We start from the raw sequence: 22,555 nt of genomic DNA, 5'->3' as shown, positions 1-22,555 counted from the left end.
ATTTGAGTCCATACATTTTTTTCATTATTGTTATTTCATGAAGAAAAATACAGTGGGATGAAAACGTATGTGAACTCTCGGGAATTTCTATATAATTTGTGTCATTAATGTGGTCTGATATTCATCTAAATCACAAGAATCAAAATGAGTCTGCTTACTGATATTCATCTAAATCACAAGAATCAAAATGGGTCTGCTTAATTACCACACGTGTTTTCATATTTTTGTAGAGCATAACGTAAACATTGACAGGAGAGAGGAAAAACTTAGTGAACCCTTGTATTTAATAACTGGTTGACACTCTTTAGCAGCAATAAACTCACCCAAACAATGATCTGGGTGAATTTTGGATCATTACACAACAGTTGTCTTTTAAACTTTTAGAGAGACTTTTTTCAGCTTTTTACGGTTTATATATAAAGTACTGACCTCAACCCAATTGAGATTCTGCGGCATGAGCTCACACCAGAAATGCTTGCTGAACTGTTTTATAAAGAATAATAATTCAGCCAGAGCATGAACTGCCTTTTTACTGCCTTTTTAAGTTCATGCCACAGCTTCTCAATAGGATTCAGGTCAGAACTCTGACTAGGCCGCTCCAAAGTCTTCATTTTGTTTTTCTTCAGGCATTCAGAGGTGGACTTGGTGTGTTTTGGATTATTGTCCTGCTGCAGAACCAAGTTCATTTCAGATGGCCGGACATTCTCCTTCAGGATTTTTGGTAGACAGCAGAATTCATTTATTACAACAAGACTTCCAGGTCCTGAAGTAGCACAGCAGCCCCAGACCATCACACTACCACCACATTTTACTGTTGGTATAATGTTCTTCTTCTGAATTGCGGTGTTACTTTTACGCCAGATGTAATGGGACACACACCTTCCAAAAAGTTAAACTTTTGTCTCGTTAGACCACAGAATATTTTCCCAAGTCTTGGAGATCGTCAAGATGTCTTCTGGCAAAATTGACACAAGCCTTAAGGTTCTTTTTGCTCAGCAGTGGTTTTCGTCTTGGAAGTCTGCCATGCAGGCCATTTTTGCACAGTCTCTTCTGGTGGAGTCATGAACACCGATCTTAACTGAGGCAAGTGAGTCCTGCAGTTCTTTGTATGTTGTTGTGGGGTCTTTTGTGACCTCTTGGATGAGTTGTCGCTGCACTCTTAGGGTAATTTTAGTCGGTCGGCCATTCCTGGGAAGGTTCACTAATCGATGTCTTCGCCATTTGTAGATAATGGCTCTCACTGTGGTTCGCTGGAGTCCCAAAGCTTTAGAAATAGTTTTATGAACTTTTCCACACTGATAGATCTCAATTACTTTTCTCATTTGTTAATGAATTTCTTCAGATCTCGGCATGATGTTTAGCTTTGAGGATCTTTTGGTCTACTTCCCTTTGTCAGGCAGGTCCTATTTTAAGTGATTTCTTGTTTGAGAACAGGTGTGGCAGTATGAGGCCTGGGTGTGGCTAGAGAAATTGAACTCTGGTATAATAAACCAGTTGTTTTAACGGGGGGCAATCACTTTTTCTCACCCTCAATAAAAAACAACAAACTGCATTGTTTTTACTTGAGTTGTCTTTGATTAATATTAAATTTTTGTAATGATGGGAAACATTTTAGTGTGACAAACATGTAAAAAAATAAGAAACCAGGAAGGGGGCAAACACTTTTCATGCCACTGTAATTGTTTGGTATGAGTTTAAGCAGGCTGTTTGTTCTTGTGATTTAGATGAGCCAGACTACATTTGATGACCAATTTATGCAGAAAGTTAAGAAATTCCAAAGGATTCACACACTTTTTCCTCCCATTGTACATTGGTTAAAAAATAAATAAAATGTAGTTTTGAGGGTAACGAAAACATCAACCAAGAGTCAGAAGTAGAGGAACAATAGAAATTTATTGCCAAACCCAAAGATAAAATTGCCTGAAATGATACAAACAGCAGATATAAATATTGCATTTTTACAATTAACCATTATTAAATTGTGGACTTTTTTTAGATGGTAAGAAAAATGTGATATCACCTATTTCTTTAGCCTAATAGCATAATTGCCGAAGTCATTTTTAACTTGGCGTGCTTTCTGAAAAAAATAAAAAGTCCTCTATATGATGGTAATCCACAAAGGTTGAATCGAGGCATCTGGATTAAGGCACTTATGCTATTAGGCTAGCCATTTGTCAAATAAGACCCACACCACGTTTACTGCACTCTGAACGTGCCAAGAACAAATAGAAAAAAGGTATGAAAGTAGTGCAAATGTCTCAAGAACAGGGAATTAAAAACCATTTCAAGGGGACGTTACGTAAAATTTACCAATGTAATATGTTGTAATGTATATACAAAAGTTAGGTGTCTGGAGTGCCTGGCCTGCCATCAGGTGTCAAGTTAAACAACAAAAGTAAATTTTTTGTTAGCCATTTCCAAATGTGTGCGAGTAAGCTCTTCTGAAATTTGTCAGATTGTGATGTCACTGAGACTAATTTACATAATCCCGCCCTTATTGATCCTTCTTGTTAGACTATCAGAGAGCTTTTGTTAAGACACCTGGAGGCTATTTTAATATTGTGAAAAGAAAATACTTCACAGTCGAGCCAATTGTGTTAGTAGTACCAAGATTTGAATTAGCAGTATAAATGTACATCAAAGTTAAAAGGAAAACAAACTTATTTACACACATTTGTGTGTCAACCTTTCTTGTCTTGATTTCCATCATTCAATTACGGTACACCTGTGTTTTCTCATGACAAATTACACTAAATTCATGGTTGATGTACCAAGTGGTGTCATGTCCCCTAATGAGCTGCATAGCAATTTTTCCTAAAGTTTCGAGTACAAAGCTGTTGAAATCACAACAAACAGGCCTGTGACGACTAAACTTTTAGCTTTGTACTACAGTGCTGCCTTCAAGTTAGAACGCCCTAAAAGTTGTTCATTGGTTGATATCTAAGATTCCAGAAGCTGAAAAAGTCATGGGCATCAAAGGGTCCTGGCTTCTGGACCTAAAAGGGATCCTAGCGTCCTTGATCTAAAACAGCTCCTAAAGGTTCCTGAACCCCAAAGGCTGCTGGATGGCTAAGGTTACTGCACCCCAAAGAGTTCTGGACATCTAAGGTAAGGTTCCTAGCCTCCAAAGGCTCCTGGACACCAAAGGTTCCTACACCCCAAAGGCTCCTGAATGTATAAGGTTACTGGACCTTAAAGGGTCCTGGAGTCCAAAGACTTTTGGCTGTATAAGGTTCATAGACTCAAAAGGTTTGGGACCTTGAAGATTTCATGGACATCTAAGGGTAAGGTTCCTGGATCTCAAAGTCTCCCGGACCCCAAACGGTTCTTGGCGATCTAAGGTAAGGCTCCTGGACCACAAAGGTTCTTGGAACTCAAAGGATTCTGGACACCTAAGGTTCCTGGACCACAAAGGTTAAACAGTTCATTGTCTATATTTGCCCTGTGATTGACATGTTACCAGTCCAAGTTGTACCCTGCCTCTTGGCCAAAGTCAGCTGTTAACAGACAACAAGTCACCCTAATCGCTGTAGCACACCGAGCGACGCGGTTGAGCCTGACTGAACTGTCGCCCAGTGTGCGTGGTTTGGCAACTGTCTTCATGAATGGCTGATCATTCTGCCAATTGTTTTTCTGCGATTCAAAATTTGAATCTCCGCCGCGCATTATCGCAGATTACAACCAATTAAAAGATACATAAGCTTTCACTGAGGCTAAAAATACCTTTCCGTGTTTTAACCAAGCGAGACCGCCGTACTGCCCCTAAACCACATAATTACAGTATACAAAATATCAAATATTGTGTTTTACAACAATACTTAACTACATTTTTAATTTCTAATGTGCATGAGGATAAAACTGTTCGCTTGCGGTATGTACAATGCCACCAGAAAGTATTCACACCCCTTCACCTTTTCCATATTTTGCTGTTACACTTACTCTAAAGCTGATTTGAGCAGTTTTCTTTTAAAAACATCAACATAAAATATCCCACAATGACCAAGCAAAAACCTTTTCAGACAGTTGTGCAAATTTATACAAAAAATGTAAACATAATAGGTACACAAGTATTCACACCCTTGGCTTAATATTTTGCTGAAGCACCTTTGGCAGGAATCACAGCCTCAAATATTCTTGGGTATGTCTCTACGAGCTTTGCACACCTATTTTGGGACATTTGCTCCCATTCTTCTTTGCAGATCTTCACAAGGTCAGTCAGGTTGGATGGGCAGCATCGGTGGACAGCCATTTTTAGGTTTTTCCAGGGATGTTCGATTTAGATTCAGGTCCGCTCTGGCTGGGCCACTCAAGGACATTCACAGGCTGCTCCTGAAGCTTCTCCTTTATGATGTTGGCTGTGTGCTGTGGGTCATTGTCGTGTTGGAAGGTGAATCGACGCCCTAGTCAGAGTTCCAGAGCACTCTGGAGCAAGTTCTCGAAGAATTTCTCTATATTTGGCAGCTGTCATTTTACCCTCTATGCGGACTAGTCGCCCAGTTCCTGCAGCAGAAAAACAGCCCCACAGCATGATGCTGCCACCACCATGCTTCACAGTAGGGATGGTGTTAGCCAGGTGATGTGCAGTGCCTCCTCTTCTCCAGCTATGATGCTTGCAATTCAGGACAAAAAGTTCTACTTTTGGTTTCATCAGACCAGAGAATTTTGTTTCTGCTGGTCTGAGAATCCTTAAGGTGCCTTTTAGTGACAAGTGGCTTCCGCCTGGCCGCTCGACCATAAAGGCCCGACTAGTGGAGTGCGTTAGCAATGGTTGACCTTCTGCATGGTTCCAAGAGAACACCGGAGCTCCGGCTTAGTGACCATAGGTTTCTTGTTCACCTCTCTGACCAAGGCACTTCTTCCCCGGTTACTCAGCTTTGTCGGCTGGCCAGATCTAGGGAGGGTCCTGGTAGTTCCAAACTTCTTCCATTTCTGAATAATCGAGACCACAGTGCTATTCGGGACCTTCAATGCTGCAGAAATTCTTTTGTATTCTTCCCCAGATTTGTGCCTTGACACACTGGTCTCAAGGTCTGCAGACAATTCCTTAGGTTTTATTGCTTGGTTTCTGCTCTGATATGCACTGCCAATTGTGAGACCTTATATAGACAGGTCTGTGCCATTTCAAATTATGTTCAATCAACTGAATTAAACACAGGGGGACTCCATTCAAGTTGTAAAAGCATCTGAAGGATGATCAGTGGAAATCAGATGCAACTGAGCTTAAGTTTGAGTGTCATAGCAAAGGGTGTGAATACTTATGTACCCATTATGTTTGAATGTTTATATTTTTTATAAATTTACATAAATGTCTAAAAATATGTTTTGACTTTGTCATTATGGGATATTTTATGTAATTTTAAAAAAGAAAACTATACTCAAATCAGCTTTAGAATAAGTAACAGCAAAATGTGGAAAACGTGAAGGGGTGTGAATACTTCCTGGGGCACTGTACTTTGCGGGGTTCGTTCAAACTAAGGGGAGCCAGCGAGACTTAAAATATTTACACCCTCAGTTTTATTCTCACCCATGTCCACTCTTTTTACCAACCTGCTGCTTTCTTAAATATTAATCTATATGGTTTAATAAATGTGATTAAGTATGATATACTGTGTATTTGTTAAGCATCAAACGCTTATACAGGCTCGCTGTTCAGGGCATTCATATATCCAATCGCTCAATGTGGCAGGGTCAGTTGGGCAACTCTTATTTTTATGCGATGGTCCGGTTCGACCGCATCGCACAGTGTCAAGAAGGCCCAACACAACCCTAATGAAGACGAGCGCTATAGAAAATAAACTTGGTTAAGTCATGTCAATGGGAGAATTTTAGGGTTTGTAGTCCAACTTGGAAACACAACTAGGTTGACATGAATTGTCTTGAGACAGAGTTTTGCGTTCATTTATCAAGGACAGCAGCTGGAGCTATATTACATCGTGGAAGTGTTTTACATGCATGAAGTAAGTACATTTCATTGCTATCAAATTGAAGCATGGAGTTGTGCTTATTATTTCAAGTGTGAATCTTACACATTTGCTTCCAAACCAATTTCTCTTCACTTGTGAGCGTTTACAATCGGACTTGGGAAGAGGACAGCAGAGTGACACCAGATCAAAGTAGTAGCCAAATAAGGAAGTAGTGTGATTGAAGGAGTGTGCCAGGCATTGATAGGCTTCCTTCCGCTTGCTACTGCAACAGGTCCTGAAATACAAAATCAGAAAATAATTTGAAAATTTCACATCACAATTGTCATGACCAAACTGATATCACTAAAATAAACAAAGTCGCAGACAGACATGCGCCAAAATAAATTAATAAATAAATCCTCTATCATGTTGTGGAGCCTGTGTAGATAGCTCGTGTGTGTGTGTGTGAATAACTGACTCCTGCATCCATCAATGTTACTGATAGGAGTATTGTAATTATTGGCAGTCTTTAGCCATCAAAAGATCACAATTGTTTCTAAGAAAAAAACAACAATATTCTTGAGTAATATTTTTCAAACTTTTAATGCCACCATTTGCTGTGTCAACGATTGCCTTTACTATGAATGCCAAAAATCTTACATCATCGACTTTTCTAAAACAGGACAAAGTGTGGCTGTTTCAACATGGGTGACATTTACCAAGGGGTCATAAAAAAACTGCTGAATTAAGATTTTTTTGTGACTACCATAATTGTTAAAATCATATGAAAATGACCTATATGAATATTTATTTTGTGTTTTGTTCAGATGTCCTAAAAGGCTCTCATTTCAAACAATTCCATCAATTATACACTGGAGTTTGGCCACCCCGATATACACAGTCAATGGAGTAGTTGCCAGCACAGAGCACATTAGACAAACAAGCATTTATAATTCACACCGATAGACAATTTGAACTCCATACAGGAGCCTAGATCCGAACCATGGATCTGTGAGGCAGACGTGCTAACCGCTCGTCCACAGTGGTGCCTAAAACCTAATCCACTGTATTGAAAAAAAAAAAAAAAAAAAAGAAAAAAAAGTATTTTCTCCCACAAGGTCAGCAGAACAGTGTGCAGGGCCAACAAGTGGCCCAGACAGCTGATGCACAGACTATCGTCTACTGGCCAGTCAATGCAGATGGAACTGTCCTACAGCAGGGTAAACTAAGCCACACCCCATAGCACTGACTGGCCAATCATAGTGCATTACACACTTTCACCCCTCCTGATATGTTCTGGGTCAAACTGATCGGAATTGCTGTATTTATTGTTATTCTTTTGATGAATGAATCACCACTTTGGGGGTTTCAACATAACTAAAACCTCAACAGTTTTTGCAGTTGTGTGTATTCTGGTGAATATACCATGCCTTGCAAAAGTATGCTTACCCCTTGAACATTTTCCACATTTTGTGACCTTACAATCACTAACCGGAATGGATTTTGTTGAGAGTTTATGTGATAGAACAACACAATGCATCACATTAATTGTTAAGTGGAATGAAAATGCTGCGACTGGCTGGCAACCAGTTCAGGGTGTACTCCAATGATAGCTGGGATAGGCTCCAGCACGCCCGCGACCCTAGTGAGGAGAAGAGGCTCAGAAAATGGATGGATGGAATGAAAATTATATAAATTTTTTTTAATTTTACACTTCACAATCTGAACAGTGTGGTGTGCATTTGTATTCCTCCCCCTGGACTCAGATACCCTTAAATACAATCCAGTGCAATCAATTGCCTTCAGCAATCACCTGACAGCTGTTTTTAACAAATGTTTGGGTGCAGAATCAAAAAATGACTCAGTTTTTCTCCATCACGTCACGTTTTTGAACAAAGTGAGAACAAAGTGGAACAAAGGAAATATATACCTATGTAAATAAAACACTAAGATGGAATAGTTACAAGCTTTGAAAACTAAAAAAACAGCATAAAACGAAACAGAATTTACAACGGTACGCCCATGATTACAAGGTCAAGAGAGAAGCCAGCACAAATCCTCTTAATTCCTACTATGCTAGCTTTCTGTTTGCAGATATTGATTACTGACCTATTGGGAGCTGCACACACCTCTCACCACACTGTCTCAATTGTGACTGCACAAACATGTTGCCACGTAGCTGTAGATGAGTCCAATCGTAATCAGCTGGCAAGTCTTACTACAGCTAATCAGTGGAATTTTGCTTATCTGGAGGGTAAGCTGTGGAGAAAAAAACCTGACGTGCTCGGAAAAAAAAAAATCAGTGCAATTTTTGAATTGGCCTGTCAATTTTAGTTTTAATCAGCATAAAAATATTTTCAAAAATGTTCCAAAATTGTTCCCCAGTGGTAATAATTCAGGCAAAATGTTGATCGACGCAAAGCAAATGGTCGCCATCCACGCTGCGCCAACCTCAGCCTACCTCGTCAGAGTCATCGTGAAAGTCAATCTTCCCATTGGCGCCATGGTTACTGTCCAGCGGATCGTCCAGTGGGTCGTCCACGCCCTCCACCCCGTTGTCGTTGGCGTGTTGCTGCAGCACAGAGTATCTGTGGACCAAGAACCTGCACGGAACACAAGCCACACAATCTCAGTCCGTTACATACAGACAAAGAAACTGGTCGCCGTCAGTGTCAAGGCACAAATTTAGGACTGGTTGGCATTCAATGTCAGAGCACATGCAGTATAAACAATACAGGCAACAGGCAATATCAGTACACATAGAATGATGGATTAGTCGCTACTAAATGTCATGCTCATAAAACAATGGACTGGTCACTTGTCAATGCTAGGCCTGACTCATATAGACAAACAAGCATTCCCATCTGTGGACAATTTGTCCATCTTCAATGAAGATAGCCTGTTTTGGAAATGTGGTAGGAAAAACCCATGGAAGCACAGGGCCAGTTCTGGTGAACTCCACACCCAGGAAGCGCAGAAGCCCAGATTCAAACCTCCGCCATCCAAACTGAGGCAGCCTTCCTAACCGAACTGGTAGTCCACTGTGCTGCCTTTTTAAAATCTAGACAAAATATTCCCTTTTTAATCAGGATTAAATTTATGCTTGCTTTACTTTTGTTCAATTATTTTGATGAAATACGATGTACCTTTTATTTATTTTTGAATTTGAAAACAGCTCCCCATACATGCTATATTAAATATACAGGCCTGACAGCAACAAGAGTGCCTAAAATGGGCAGAAAAGTCTCCCAAGTAACATTTCTTTCTATGCAAATATTATACACTTATTCCCACTATGTATCATATGCTTCATATACACATACACCAACAGCTCGCATTTCCATAAGAGTGGGACTAATTGGGTGTAAAAAAGGCACTCGAACCTGCCACCGCAGACGTATTTCTTGATGAAGACAACTCCGGCTGCGATGCTCAGGAGCATGATGCCTATTGTTATCACAATGGCTGCAGATTTTGAGGAGTGGCCTTCAAGCTGTAAAAAAAATATAAAAATAAAAATAAAAAAACAGCAGATGCAGTGTTGGGAAGATTACTTTAGAATTGTAGTTCTTGACCCCGTTTAAAATTTAATAGAATCGTAACGTTTTCAATTACTTTGTCAGAGTGATGTAACTAATTATATTTGATTGCATTTTGATTAAGTTTCTTAATTTTGAATGAATGCATTAACAGGACTGTTGGATGTTTCCTCTAAAAAGTGGATTCAACACATACATTATTTTGTAATTAACCACATACTGATATTTTTTCATTACACAAATAATAAAGTGATAACAAAACATGATCAAATGTAAATACATACAGCGGCTGAAATAAGTATTTAACACTTCACCATTTTTCTCACTAAATATACTTCCAAAGGTGCTATTAACCTAAAAATTTCACCAGATGTTGGGAACAACCCAAGTAATCCATACATAAAAAGAAAGTGGTAAAAATAAACTCCGAAAAATACGTTGTGCATAAAAATGTGAACTGAGGCAGGAAAAAGTATTGAGCACATGAAGGGAGGTGCAAAATGGCATGGAAAGCCAAGACAACACCTAAAATCTATCAATAATGAAACAGCAATCCAGCTCCTTGACAGTGCAAATGAATATCAGATGGTTCAGTCCTAATTGATGGCCTACAAAAAGGTCTCATAGCCAAGGTGGGAGTCAATACACATCTTATGATGGTCAAGAACAGAGCGCTGTCTCAAGACCATCGCAAATTAATTGTTCCAAAACATAACGATGGCATTGGTTACAGGCGCATATCTAACCTTCCGAATAGTCCAGTGAGCACGGTTGGGGCCATAATACCTAAGCGGAAAGCCAATCATACCACCATAAATTTAGCTCGATCAGGTGCTCCTCAAAAGATTTCTGACAGAGGAATGGCAAAGAATAATCAGAAGAGTTGTCCAAAAGCCAAGGAGAACCTGTGGAGAGCTTCAAAAAGACCTGGAATTAGGAAAAAAAAGAAAACCAAAACGCGGAAACAAGGCGAGGTGGCCCGAGTTGGAAGACCAACTCGAGCAATGGATTAATGAGCAAAGAACAGCCGGGAGAAGCGTCTCTACAGTCACCAATCGACTGAGTGCAATAACTCGGAGCTTGCCGTCATTCCAGAAGGCTTGACGAACCGCTGGACATCCGTGTAAACAGGGCGTTCAAAGTGAAGTTGCGAGCGGCGTGGGAGCCATGGCTGACACATGGCGAACACAGCTTTACTAAGACTAGGAGGCAGCGGTGGGCGAGTTACGCCACAATTTGTGAAAGGATTGCGGATGCTTGGGCTAACGTGTCTGCTTGCACTTTTGTTCGAGCTTTTGTAAAAGCCGGCATCATTTCTGAGGAGCCGCACGGCAACGAGACTGACTCAGACAATGACGAGAGGGAACCTGGCGTGTTTGATGGAGAACTCGCCCAGCTGTTCATTTCGGATATAGAAGATGAGGACTTTGATGGATTTGTGGATGCGGATTGATCAAAAAATAACATGAGTACATTGTTAAATACTACAAGTACAACCGAACTCAGTTTTGTTCCCGCTGCCTTTTTAAAAACATTGTTTTAGCGTGCATGCATGCTACCGTATGTTTTACCATGCCTGCGCCCAATAATACGGCACACCTTATGCATGTGTTAAATACAGAAATAGACCACGTAACTGAGACTGCACCTTTTAATACGGTGCGCCTTATGGTCGTGAAAATACGGTAACTAAAATTGTAATCACAGAACTTTCCAAAAGCAACTGTAATTAAATTACACATTTTGTCCCAGCAATGTAATGGTTTACAATTACGTACATTTTGTAATTACATCCGTAATCTCTTCACATGTAATTTGTAACTTCCCAACAGAGCAGATTGGTCTAACATGACAACTGATGGCCTTAACCGAAAGCAAGCAAGTAAGTAACAACAACAACAAAAAGAGACCAAAAGAAAAAAAACAAAAAACAAAGCCAGAACCTGTACTGACCTGAATCTCCGGGCCCAGCAGATCACTTACGCACCTCTCACTCAGGTCAATCTCTTTGCGTTCAGGAATCATACCTCCCTCACATTTATCACCTGGGATTTTCCTGTAGCTGTGGAGAGAAAGTTCAATAGTTGTATCATTACTTTTAGTTTTCTTGTTTTTTTAAGTCAGCCCCTGCCCAGCCCAAAGCTATTGATGCTGGCTGAAATGAGGACTAGCGAGGTTTTTACCCGTGGGTCCGCAGTTGTTCCTCTCGGCCGTGCAGACAGAACTCCAGTACTTTGCCTATCAGGTCTGGCTCCTCGTCACACTCTGAGCGATTCTCTTTGCGGTAATATCCGAAGTCACTGCGCAAACAAGAAAAATACTTCACAAAAGAGGCATCGAAAAAAATAACGATCATTTTCAATTGTTCATAACCAAAGCGACTATTTATTCGTTTTTTAAAAGTGTTTCTGGTTCCCAGTGGTTAGAGTAAATACAGTGTTACTTGTGAGTTTAATTCGTTCTGTGACCAAGGTCGTAATTCAAATCACTTGTATCTCAAATCTCATTGCAATGAATAGCAATGCCATTAATCTGTTCCGGCATCTCCAAAAACACATTTGAAAAAATGGCATTACTGTAGAGAGTATTTTAAAGTATACAAACATATTTATAACATAGGGTTGCATGGTATGCCGGTAATTACACCAAGTACCCCGATACATGTGTCAAAAATGAAACTAGTTAACCAGTCTCGTTCTTGGTGTCCTATAGTAGCATCAGTGTTGAGTTCTTGGTGTTCTAGTCTCAGTGTCTAGTAGGGGTGCGCGATATAAACGGTACACTCACTCGAAGGTATAGATTTGGACTCTACTGACCTATCGTGTAACACTTCTTGATGGTGTCATCATATCTGCACCAGTATAAAAACGCATCATGCGCCGCACCAGCAAAGTACAAGCTGAGGCCATAGGTATGAACAACGGGGTGATACGACACGCCTCTTCGAGCTGCGTGCCTACGGCGGCGCTCAGGCGAGAAAGCGGGGAGGGTCAAATTGTTGGGAGGGAATTTTAAAAAAGCCCCCATGGCGTGCACATCATCACAGCAGAGAACAGTGCCTTCAATAGTGCCGTTCTCGACTGTGACTCTGTGCACGTCGCGGAAGAAGGACAAGAGTGGTGAGGGGGGGAAAAAAGCCACCAAGGGACGAGCATTTTGCGCTTGCATAGTCTCCAATCTTTGCCTCCATTGCAGTAAGCAACAATATCATGAGGATGAGCGGTGCTAATTGCTCATATAAAAACACCAGATTAAGCGCTTCGATGGTACGGTCGGCTTCTCACTGCAATCTGGCCGTGTCTGTGTTACCACGGACAGTAAGTCATGAAAATGAGTGAGGCTGTTAGCATTGGCATAATGCTTTTTAACTTCCCCTGCTGTCACATACACACATGAGCTCTGTCGCTAGTCACATACTTCCTCCTTACAACAACACTATGTCAGAGGACCTACGGCATCCTTGGAAGGACAAAATCTCATAACAGTAACTATACAGTGGGTACGGAAGGTTTTCAGACCCCTTTAAATTTGTCACTCTGTTATATTGGAGCCATTTGTTAAAATCATTTAAGTTCATTTTTTTCCTCAATGTACACACAGCACCCCATATTGACGGAAATTTGTTTTTGTTGAAATGTCTCGTGTCAGTGCCCAGTTCTTAATGTTCTAGTATCCGTGGGTCTAGTTCTTAGTGTTCTGGTAGCACAGTCTAGTTCTTAATGTTCTAGTAGCAGTCTCCAATGGACCCAAACTATTCAGTCTAGTTCTTAATGTTGAAGTATCGGTCGGTCTACAGTGGACCCAAACTATTCGCAGGCGATGGGGACCTGGCCCGACCTTGAATAGCAAAAATCTGCAAATACTTGACGCCTATCATAATTGGCATGAAAAAAAGGCGGAAAAAATACCCCTCCCCCCCACCTCCCAAAACAGCGTGAATAAAACCCACACTCAGTGAACACACCCAACAAGGCAGGGAGGCGCCACAATTCAAATTTAGAACTGAAGAAGCCTTTTGGATTAAGGGTGAAACGTCTTCAACAAACAAGAACCGTTCAGTTGCCTTGCCTTCATACCATTTATTCCCACTCCATGACTATTTTCATACCTGTGTAATAAAATGTTGATCAATATTTCATCAGCAAATGTTTATCTAAGCTTGAGAATGAACGAACTCCAAATGTAACTTATAGTGACTCTTCCGTCTTACCAAAGGAAGTCGTCCAAAGTGCACGGGCAAGGCGTAGGCTGCGTGCTGACCAAGTAATCTCGTCCGTTCCAGCAAACGGAATCCTTGCGGAGACGCTGGAACGTTTCCTTGTAGCCCAGGGTGCAGCCGTCGTTGGGGTTGCTGATGTCATCAGAGTGTGCCAACCAATTCACATAATCGTCATCCGTGCCTACAGAAAGTCAAGTTTCCTTAGAATTTGCCAAACACAAAAAGTGGCATAGGGCCACCCACACTTCCCGTTTTCATGGCCAAGCCTCCAAATGATCATCAAACTTGGACGCCGTGCTCCACCTACATTAGATGACCTGCTAAGGCAAATTCCCTACTATGAGTTTGTCAAAGTACAGTAGTACCTTGACTTACAAGTTTCCCAATTTATAGTCCTTAGAGTTATGAGCCGTCGCTTGGCTGATTTTTTTGGCGTGGCCAAAATTTGTCTCGAGTGTAAAAAGTATTTGCCAATGATCTTTCAGTTGTTTATTGAACAGGACAAACAGTCAAACACAAAAATGCAAGGAGCAGGCACTAACTGCATGACTGAAGCACCTAATGTGCAAGGCCACGCCCCTAAAAGACATCAACGTGTATGACTGTGTGGACGTATGTGACTTACAGCCTAATTACACTTCATTAAATCTGTTTATTTCTTTACTCTCTGTTTCACATTCCTATTTTGCAATACAGGTGTCTTTTTCCTTATTAAATAACGTTAAAAAAAAAAAGATAAGATTAATGGTTAAAGAAAAACCGTGTTGCTAAAGAAGTAGACTTGTGTGAGAATAAAACCAAGGGTGTTTTGACAGTCCCCTCCAAAAGTATTGGAACGGCAAGGTCTATTCCTTTGTTTTCGTTGTATACTGAAAACATTTGGGTTTCAGATCAAAAGATGAATGAGACTTTCAGAATTCCAGCTTTTACTTCATGGTATTGATATCTAGATATATTAAACACCCGGGTTCAAATCCGGCCTCGCCTGTGTGGAGTTTGTATGTTCTCCTCGTGCCTGTTCTCCGGGTACTCCGGTTTCCTTCCACATCCCAAAAACATGCATGGTAGGTTAATTGAAGACTCTATAAATTGTCCGTAGGTGTGAATGTGAGTGTGCATGGTTGTTTTTTTATATGTGCCCTGTGATTGGCTGACAACAAGTTCAGGGTGTACCCCGCCTCTCGCCCCAAAAGATAGCTGGGATAGGCTCCAGCATGCCCATGACCATAGCGAGGAGAAGCTGTACAGAAAATAGATGGATGGATGGATATATTAAACAACTTAGGACAAATCACCTTTTGTTTGAAGCCACCCACTTTTCAAGTCAGCAGAAGTATTGAACGGACATTATTAAATTAAGTTAAAGTGAATAAGAGTTGGCCGGCACGGTGGGTGACTGGTTAGCACATCTGCCTCACAGTTCTGGTGACCGGGGTTCAAATCCTGGCCCCGCGTGTGTGGAGTTTGCATGTTCTCCCTGTGCCTGGGTGGGTTTTCTCCGGGCACTCTGGTTTCCTCCCACATCCCAAAAACATGCATGGTAGGTTGATTTAAGACTCTAAATTGCCCGTAGGTGTGAATGTGAGTGTGAATGGTTGTTTTATTTGTATGTGCCCTGCGATTGGCTCGCGACTGGTTCAGGGTGTACCCCGCCTCCCACCCGAAGATAGCTGGGAAAGGCTTCAGCAGTCCGTGACCCGAGTGAGGACAATCGGTAAAGAAAATGGATGGATGGATGAATAAGAGTTAATATTTGGTGGCACAAGCCTTTGACCCATTAACTTCACCACACTGTTGCATTCTTCATTTGAAATGCGTTTCCAGGCCTTTACTGAAGCCTCTTTCAGTTCTTGTTTGATCTGGGGTTTTCTCCCTTCAGTCACCTCTTCAGGAGGTAAAATGCATGCTCTATTGGGTTAAGGTCCGGTGATTGACTTGGCCAGTCTAAGACCTTCCACTTTTTCCTCCTGATGAAGTCATTTGTTGTGTTGGCAGTATGTTTTGGGGTCATTGTCTTGTTGCATGATGAAGCTTCTCCTAATTAGTTTGGATGCATTTTTCTGTAAATGGCCAGACAAAATGGTTTTGTCGACTTCAGAATTCATTCTGCTGCTACCATCATGAGTTACATAATCAATAAAGACTAGTGAGTAAGGAGAGCCTTTCTTTCTCCAGACTTTGGCCTTTCCGTCACTTTGGTAGAGGTTAATCTTGGTCTCATTAGTCCATAAAACTTTGTTCCAAAACTTTTGTGGCTCATCTCTGTACTTCTGTGCAAAATACAATCTGGCCTTTTTGCTGATGAGTGGTTTGCATCTTGTGGTATTGGCCTGTATATTTCTTCTCTCGAAGTCTTCTTCGAACAGTGGATAGTGATACCTTCACCCCTGCCCTGTGGAGGTTGGCAGTGATGTCACTGACTGTTGTCTTTGGGGGTTTCTTCACAGCTCTCAATGTTTCTGTCATCAACTGTTGTTGATACCCTTGGCTGACCTGTTCAATGTCTGTTGCTCAGTAGACCAGTAGTCTTTTTCAGGACATTCCAAATTGCTGTATTGCCCAATGTTTGTGTAATAGCTCTTTATTTTCCCTCTTCTCTCAGCTTCAAAATGGTTTGCTTTTCTCCCATAGACAGCGCTCTGATCTTCATGTTTGCTTAACAGCAAATGCAGTTTTCACAGGTGAAACTACTGCTGCTACTGCTCCCGCGACCCGACCTTGGATAAGCGGTAGAAAATGGATGACAATCTTAAAAATGTAAGTGTAAGAAACTATACAGAAATATAAGAATTTGAGAATGTGGCCAACACTTTTTCATGGCACTGAATGTCAGGTGAACGGGCAACATAACAAACGTGTTTATTCCTTCAAAGTACCACCAAAGCGATAATGTGGAAAGCATAAAAATGCGAGCGGCTTCCGTACAGCTGTTACTCACAGCACAGCACACGTGATATTAGCCGTTATTCACTATAGCAGTGAGGCCACCAGAACAAAGCATTTATCAATCATGTCATCATTATTTAGGTGGTTTTTAAAATGGTAAAACTACCTGTAGTTAATCTGTATTGTGATAAAAGATGATGCGCACTTGAAAGTAGCAATAATGTTAACAGTATATAGCATCAAAATGGGAAAATTATGTTTACAATCCAAGGTGTCTTCATTACCCCAAGGGGGCAGTTTATTTTATATCTTTTACTTCCAAAAATACTCAGGACTTCAAACTAATGCACTGTTGTGTTTATATTTTTCTGCATTCGTTGCACTCGACTGAAAATTATTGTCATGTTTTTCTATAGAGTATTTGTTTTATTTAATTTTCCTTATTTGCTTAGAATGCTGTTGGGGTTACTGTTTTAAATATTGACTATGAAGAGTGTTGTTAACAAAAGGGGTTAATAAAATGAATTACTCTCTAGCTTCTTTAGTTTTCAATACATATGCTTTCAAAATGGCTTTTTAAATAAAGTAAAAAAATATATATCATGATAATGTTCATGATTGGATGATGTGAAAAAAAATGTTTTTTTGCCAGACCGCCCAGACGAGTTTGTGTATAAAACATTTTTAAATATCAATAAATTAACCATTTCATACTATGTAACATTGTTAATTTTAGTAACAGATTTTTTAAAATCAATTTTAACATTTGCAATAATTATTTCATGAAATGAATAAAAACATTTTATTACCCAATTTCAGGGGAAAAAAACAGCTATTCTAGCGGACTTTTGATAATGTAAATGTTGGGTGAGCCACATAAAGAGAGCCCCCCACACCCCCAGCCATATGTGGCCTGCAGGACCTCTGCTCTATATTGTCCCCACTCACAGTTTCTGGTGAGGAGATCCCGGAAGTCAATGGTGGTGGATATCCAGTGCTGGCTGAGGATGTTGTTTTTGTAGCCCCAGATGCTGACATTCATGGAGCGGGCGCCCGGTTCTGAAGCCAGGCCCGTGAAGAAGATGGGCTCCTCAGTGAACGTGTACATGTGCCAGCACTGCCCTTCATCAGTCGAGAACCTGTCAGGGCATCCGTGAGGACAAATTCAGAAAACACAAGCAAGCCCATCTTTTGTGAGCTGCGCACTTCCCAAAATGGGTCTGAATGAGCTATAGTTGTCATAATGAATTGATTGATTGAGAACTAAATGATCAAATTAATCAACAACTACTGTATATTGATAATCATTTAGAGCAGTTTGTAACATAAAATTGTATAAATCCTTTGAGTTCAGCCTCTCAACAGTAAATATTCTGATTTCACTAGTCTTCCATGAAAGCAGAATGATTGTCTTTTGTGTTTAATCAAAATAAGACATTTGCAAACATCTGCATTTACTTTGCAAAACAACGATCAACATTTTTACCGATTTTCTGATGTTACGGACCAAACCAGTTACTGAATCGTGATCAATTTATAGAAAAAAATAATATATTGCGAAACTAATCATGAACGTAACCTGTCATTGACATGTAGTTGAACCTGAAGCAGCCTCAGAAATGTATATCAAACTAGTCACCCTTTGCATTAATCAGTACCAAAGAAGTAGCTCTCAGTTTCATAAAAGTTGGCAAATACATCACTCACTCTCTTGTGACATTGCTTCATTGTTGTTTATTTGGTTTTGTTTAATGATTAAACAATAGCAAATAAACACTAATTGGTTTATAAACAGTTATCGGGAAAAAATATATTTTGCAATAAACTAATGCATAATACATTTTTATCCGATTAATCGATGGAATGATCGATAGAATAATACATTCTAAAAATATTCGATAGTGACAGCCCTACAGTGAGCCCTTCTCAGTATTGACCAATGACAACATTGTCACAGTGCGACACATTTATTTAATCTTGCCCCCACACAGGTTTTTCTCCACCCATGACTTAGCAGCTGGACTGGGCTAACATCTGCCACTTTTAAGGACTACAAGGAAGCACCATCATAACAAAACTAAAAGGTAAGCACAGCTGCAGCGTTAACACAGATCAGCATCGAGTGTTATTTTGTGATTACACAAATCCCAACTTGTCGACGTGGGGGCCTACGTTTGGTGATGTGTCTGCTGGAGTCGATACAATTGTCATTGTTGTGGTGAGCCGGTACTCGGATCGCACAGCGATCCAACAGAGTTGGACGGCTGTGTCATTTGCTAGTAGTGGGTTCATGGAACGCCGGCGGACTGGTACACACTTACCGGTGTTGGCTCCATCCAATACGCCACAATCTTATCAATGTGCAGTGCGTAGATTCACACAACAGACACTTAAGGGAAAGTTAACTTTGTGTTCGCTGCGCTAGTGAGTTAAGGAGCTATAAGGAGCTAAACAGCTCACTCCACCTCAGTGAGGCCGTATGTTAGTCCCCAATTAACACAGACGGGAAAGTTAACTATTTATTATGTTTGCTAGGCCGCGAGCTAAGGAGCTCAACAGGTCGCTCCACAGTGGCAAAGTTATTTAAAATGTCAGCGCCTCTCTCGAGTTCTTGTGTGTTTTAGTCCCCAGTTAATAAACACGGGAACGAAATGTTCATTAAGGTCCCATATTTTGGCTATTTAGACCTCTATAGAGTGACGCTCTAACATGGAATTAGTATAAAAGTGTCAATTTCATTATTTTTTTTTTAAAACACCTTGGTTTTCTCATATTAGTGTCCAGTAAAGGCCCCTCTGACAGCTACTTCTGTTTGACCCAATTGTGTATCTATACACTATATGCTAAGACTGCCCCATTTCCTCTGATAGGTTACCTCCGCGTAGAAGACCCCCTTGTGAGAGCACGTTTGTTATGTTGACAGCACTGGTTCGGGAGCGGAAAGGTAGGCGGAGATCTTCGCTAGTGATGTAGATAAGCTCGAGAAATTCGAATTACCTGATTTCAGGCCTCTTGGCAGAAAAACATCTGAAACTCAGGAATGCGTGGAGATTTTTAATTCATATTTCACATGTGTACTGAGGCACCATAGAGCCAATATTACATCCCAAATACTAGAAAAAGTTGATTTGGTAAATTATGGCACCTTTAAGCATAACTTCAGTGGCACACGTTATTCAGCCAGGAGTTCAGCGGATAAAGAGTACATTAGCCGGGTTTACATGGGAACGTTTGTCATTCTGATTGAAATCATTCCGACTGGAGATCTGTGGTCAACTACATGTGACATGCTCTATTCCGATCAAGTATACACTCGATCGGAGTTCTGGCAGCGTGCAAGTCCTCAAGGGTGGGTAGGGGGGTACCGACAATTCTTTCAGCAGCTTTGATTGTCCGTTGCAGTCGGAGTTTGTCCTTTTTTGTAGCAGCACCAAACCAGACTGTGATGGCAGCACCAAACCAGACTGTGATGGCAGAACACCGGTCTGATTCGATGACCGTTGTGTAGAACTGCCTCAGCAGCTGCCGTGGCAGGCCGTGCTTTCTCAGAAGCCGCAGGAAGTACATCCTCTGCTGGGCCTTTTTGAGGATGGAGTTGATGTTGGTCGCCCACTTCAGGTCCTGAGAGACTGTAATTCCCAGGAATTTGAAGGTCTCCACGGTTGACACTAGGCAGCTGGACAACGTGAGGGGCAACTGTGGCGAAGGATGCCTCCTGAAGTCCACGATCATCTCTAGTCTTGAGCGTGTTCAGCTCGAGGTTGTGTCAGCCGCCCCACAGCTCCACTTCCTGTCAATATGCTGACTCATCACAGAGTCTTGATGAGGCCGATGACAGTGGTGTCATCTGCAAACTTCAGGAGTTTGACAGCCGGGTGTGCTGAGGTGCAGTCGTTCATGTAGAGAGAGAAGAGCAGCGGAGAGAGGACACAACCTTAGGGCGCGACAGTGCTGATGCTACGTGTGGATGAGGTGGTCTCTCCCAGCCTCACCTGCCCGTCAGGAAGCTGTAAATCCACTGGCAGATGGCAGGTGAGACGTTGAGCTGGAGAAGCTTGGATGAAAGGAGTTCAGGGATGATGGTGTTGAACGCTGAGCTGAAGTCCATGGACAGGATCCTCGCGTAGGTCCATGCACTGTCGAGGTGTTCTAGGATGAAGTGCAGTCCCATGTTGACTGCATCATCCGCAGACCTGTTTGCTCGGTAGGCAAACTGCAGGGGGCTCAGCAGGGGACCTGTGACGCTCTTGAGGTGGTCCAGCACGAGACGTTCAAAGGACTTCATAACCACAGATGTCAAGGCGACAGGCTTGGGGCTGTTTTTCTGCAAAGGCGAGCGAGCTTGTTAGCTCCAGCCCTTGCGCAGGGTAGCACATGTATAAACAGTTTACGTTCCCTTTGTCCCAGTCGTGTGCATCTACGGGGCAAACACCTTTCTGCCAGCGGCTTGCTGTGTTGTGAACGGCGCGGCGGGTGTTATCGCAACAATGAAAATTTGTCCAGAAAAAAAACTCCCATGTCCATTGTATTTATCAAACGATAACCCACCCTACTCTGCCTCTGATTGGCTAGCACCCAGACAGGACTTTAGTGTATTACTCCTTTCATTCTGTGCGTCTGGAAGCGCTACACCCACACACACACACACACACACACACACACACACACACACACACACACACACACACAGGGCAGGTTTTATGCCATGCGTCTACAGACGCAGATTGAAATCACTTCATGCCTCGTGCTAGTTTTTGTTAGTGTCAGAATCAGGGAGCACATCAAACAAGATCCCTGGTTACATCAGACTAAATTAATGATTTTATGTTCTCAAACAGCTCAGTCTGGAAAAAAAAAGCCAGCATAAAAAAAGTGAAACAGAGTGAGAAATGTTTTCCCTTGTGGAGGCACCTTGCCCCCCAATTACACCTGTCAATAGGCATCCTCAAAGTTGCACGCAGGCTTCTCTTGAGAGGCAGGCAACAAATTAATTAAATTAAATGTTTAAACTGTGCCATAATGTAAGCCTGTTGCAATAAAAAATTTTAAGATGATACATTTTCCGCAAAACTATCACGATACATGATTGTATCGCCACCTGGCGATCCCTACAGAAGCTGGCCCTAGGGACGTGGAATGTCACCTCTCTGGCAGGGAAGGAGCCCGAGCTGGTGTGTGAGGTCGAGAAGTTCCGACTAGATATAGTTGGACTCGCCTCCACGCACAGCTTGGGCTCTGGTAGCAGTCCTCTAGAGAGGGGTTGGACTCTCTTCCACTCTGGAGTTGCCCACGGTGAGAGGCACCGAGCACGTGGGGATATACTTATTGTTCCCCGGCTCGGCGCCTGTATGTTGGGGTTCACCCCGGTGGACGAGAGGGTAGCTAGCGTCCCTCCACCTTTGGGTGGGAAGACGGGTCCTGACTGTTGTTTGTGCCTATGCACCAAACAGCAACCCACCCTTTTTGGAGTTCCGGCTGGGGACTCCATCCATCGTTCTGCTGGGGGACTTCAATGCTCACATGGGCAATGACAGTGAGACCTGGAAAGGCGTGATTGGGAGGAACGGCCCCCCCGATCAGAACCCGAGCGGTGTTCTGTTATTGGACTTCTGTGCTCATCATGGCTTGTCCATCACGAACACCGTGTTCAAGCGTAAGGGTGTCCACACGTGCACTTGGGACCAGGACACCCTAGGTCGCAGTTCGATGATCGACTTTGTGGTCATGTCATCGGACTCCCGGCCGCATGTCTTGGACACTCGGGTGAAGAGAGGGGTGGAGCCTGCAACTGATCACCACCTGGTGGTGAGTTGGCACCGATGGTGGGGGAAGATGCCGTTCAGACGTGGCAGACCCAAACGTATTGTGAGGGTCTGCTGGGAACGTCTGGCAGAATCCCCTGTCAGAAGTAGATTCAACTCCCACCTCCAACAGAACTTTGCTCATGTTCCGGGGGAGGCGGGGGACATAGAGTCCGAGTGGACCATGTTTCGCGCCTCCATTGGTGA

General features: G+C 42.1%; 1 protein-coding gene across 2 annotated transcripts in view; it reads right to left on the bottom strand.

Annotated features, from left to right (window-relative positions):
- Positions 1-1,874: 1,874 nt before the first annotated feature.
- sort1b (sortilin 1b) overlaps positions 1,875-22,555 on the bottom strand; it is a 52,391-nt gene continuing 31,710 nt past the window's right edge. For both annotated transcript variants that reach the window (XM_061684791.1, XM_061684797.1), the window contains 7 exons: positions 17,496-17,686; positions 13,653-13,842; positions 11,626-11,742; positions 11,396-11,504; positions 9,287-9,396; positions 8,365-8,506; positions 1,875-6,198 (listed from right to left, as the gene is read on the bottom strand). In XM_061684791.1, coding sequence (XP_061540775.1) covers positions 6,184-6,198; positions 8,365-8,506; positions 9,287-9,396; positions 11,396-11,504; positions 11,626-11,742; positions 13,653-13,842; positions 17,496-17,686 — 874 coding nt within the window. In that variant the 3' untranslated portion in view covers positions 1,875-6,183. The remainder of the gene's footprint in view (positions 6,199-8,364; positions 8,507-9,286; positions 9,397-11,395; positions 11,505-11,625; positions 11,743-13,652; positions 13,843-17,495; positions 17,687-22,555) is intronic.

The sequence above is a fragment of the Phycodurus eques genome, chromosome 1 (assembly GCF_024500275.1).
Source record: "Phycodurus eques isolate BA_2022a chromosome 1, UOR_Pequ_1.1, whole genome shotgun sequence".
Taxonomy (NCBI): Eukaryota; Metazoa; Chordata; class Actinopteri; order Syngnathiformes; family Syngnathidae; genus Phycodurus; species Phycodurus eques.
The sequence above is the reverse complement of the archived record's forward strand: the minus strand, read 5'-3'. Positions and strand labels throughout refer to the sequence as shown.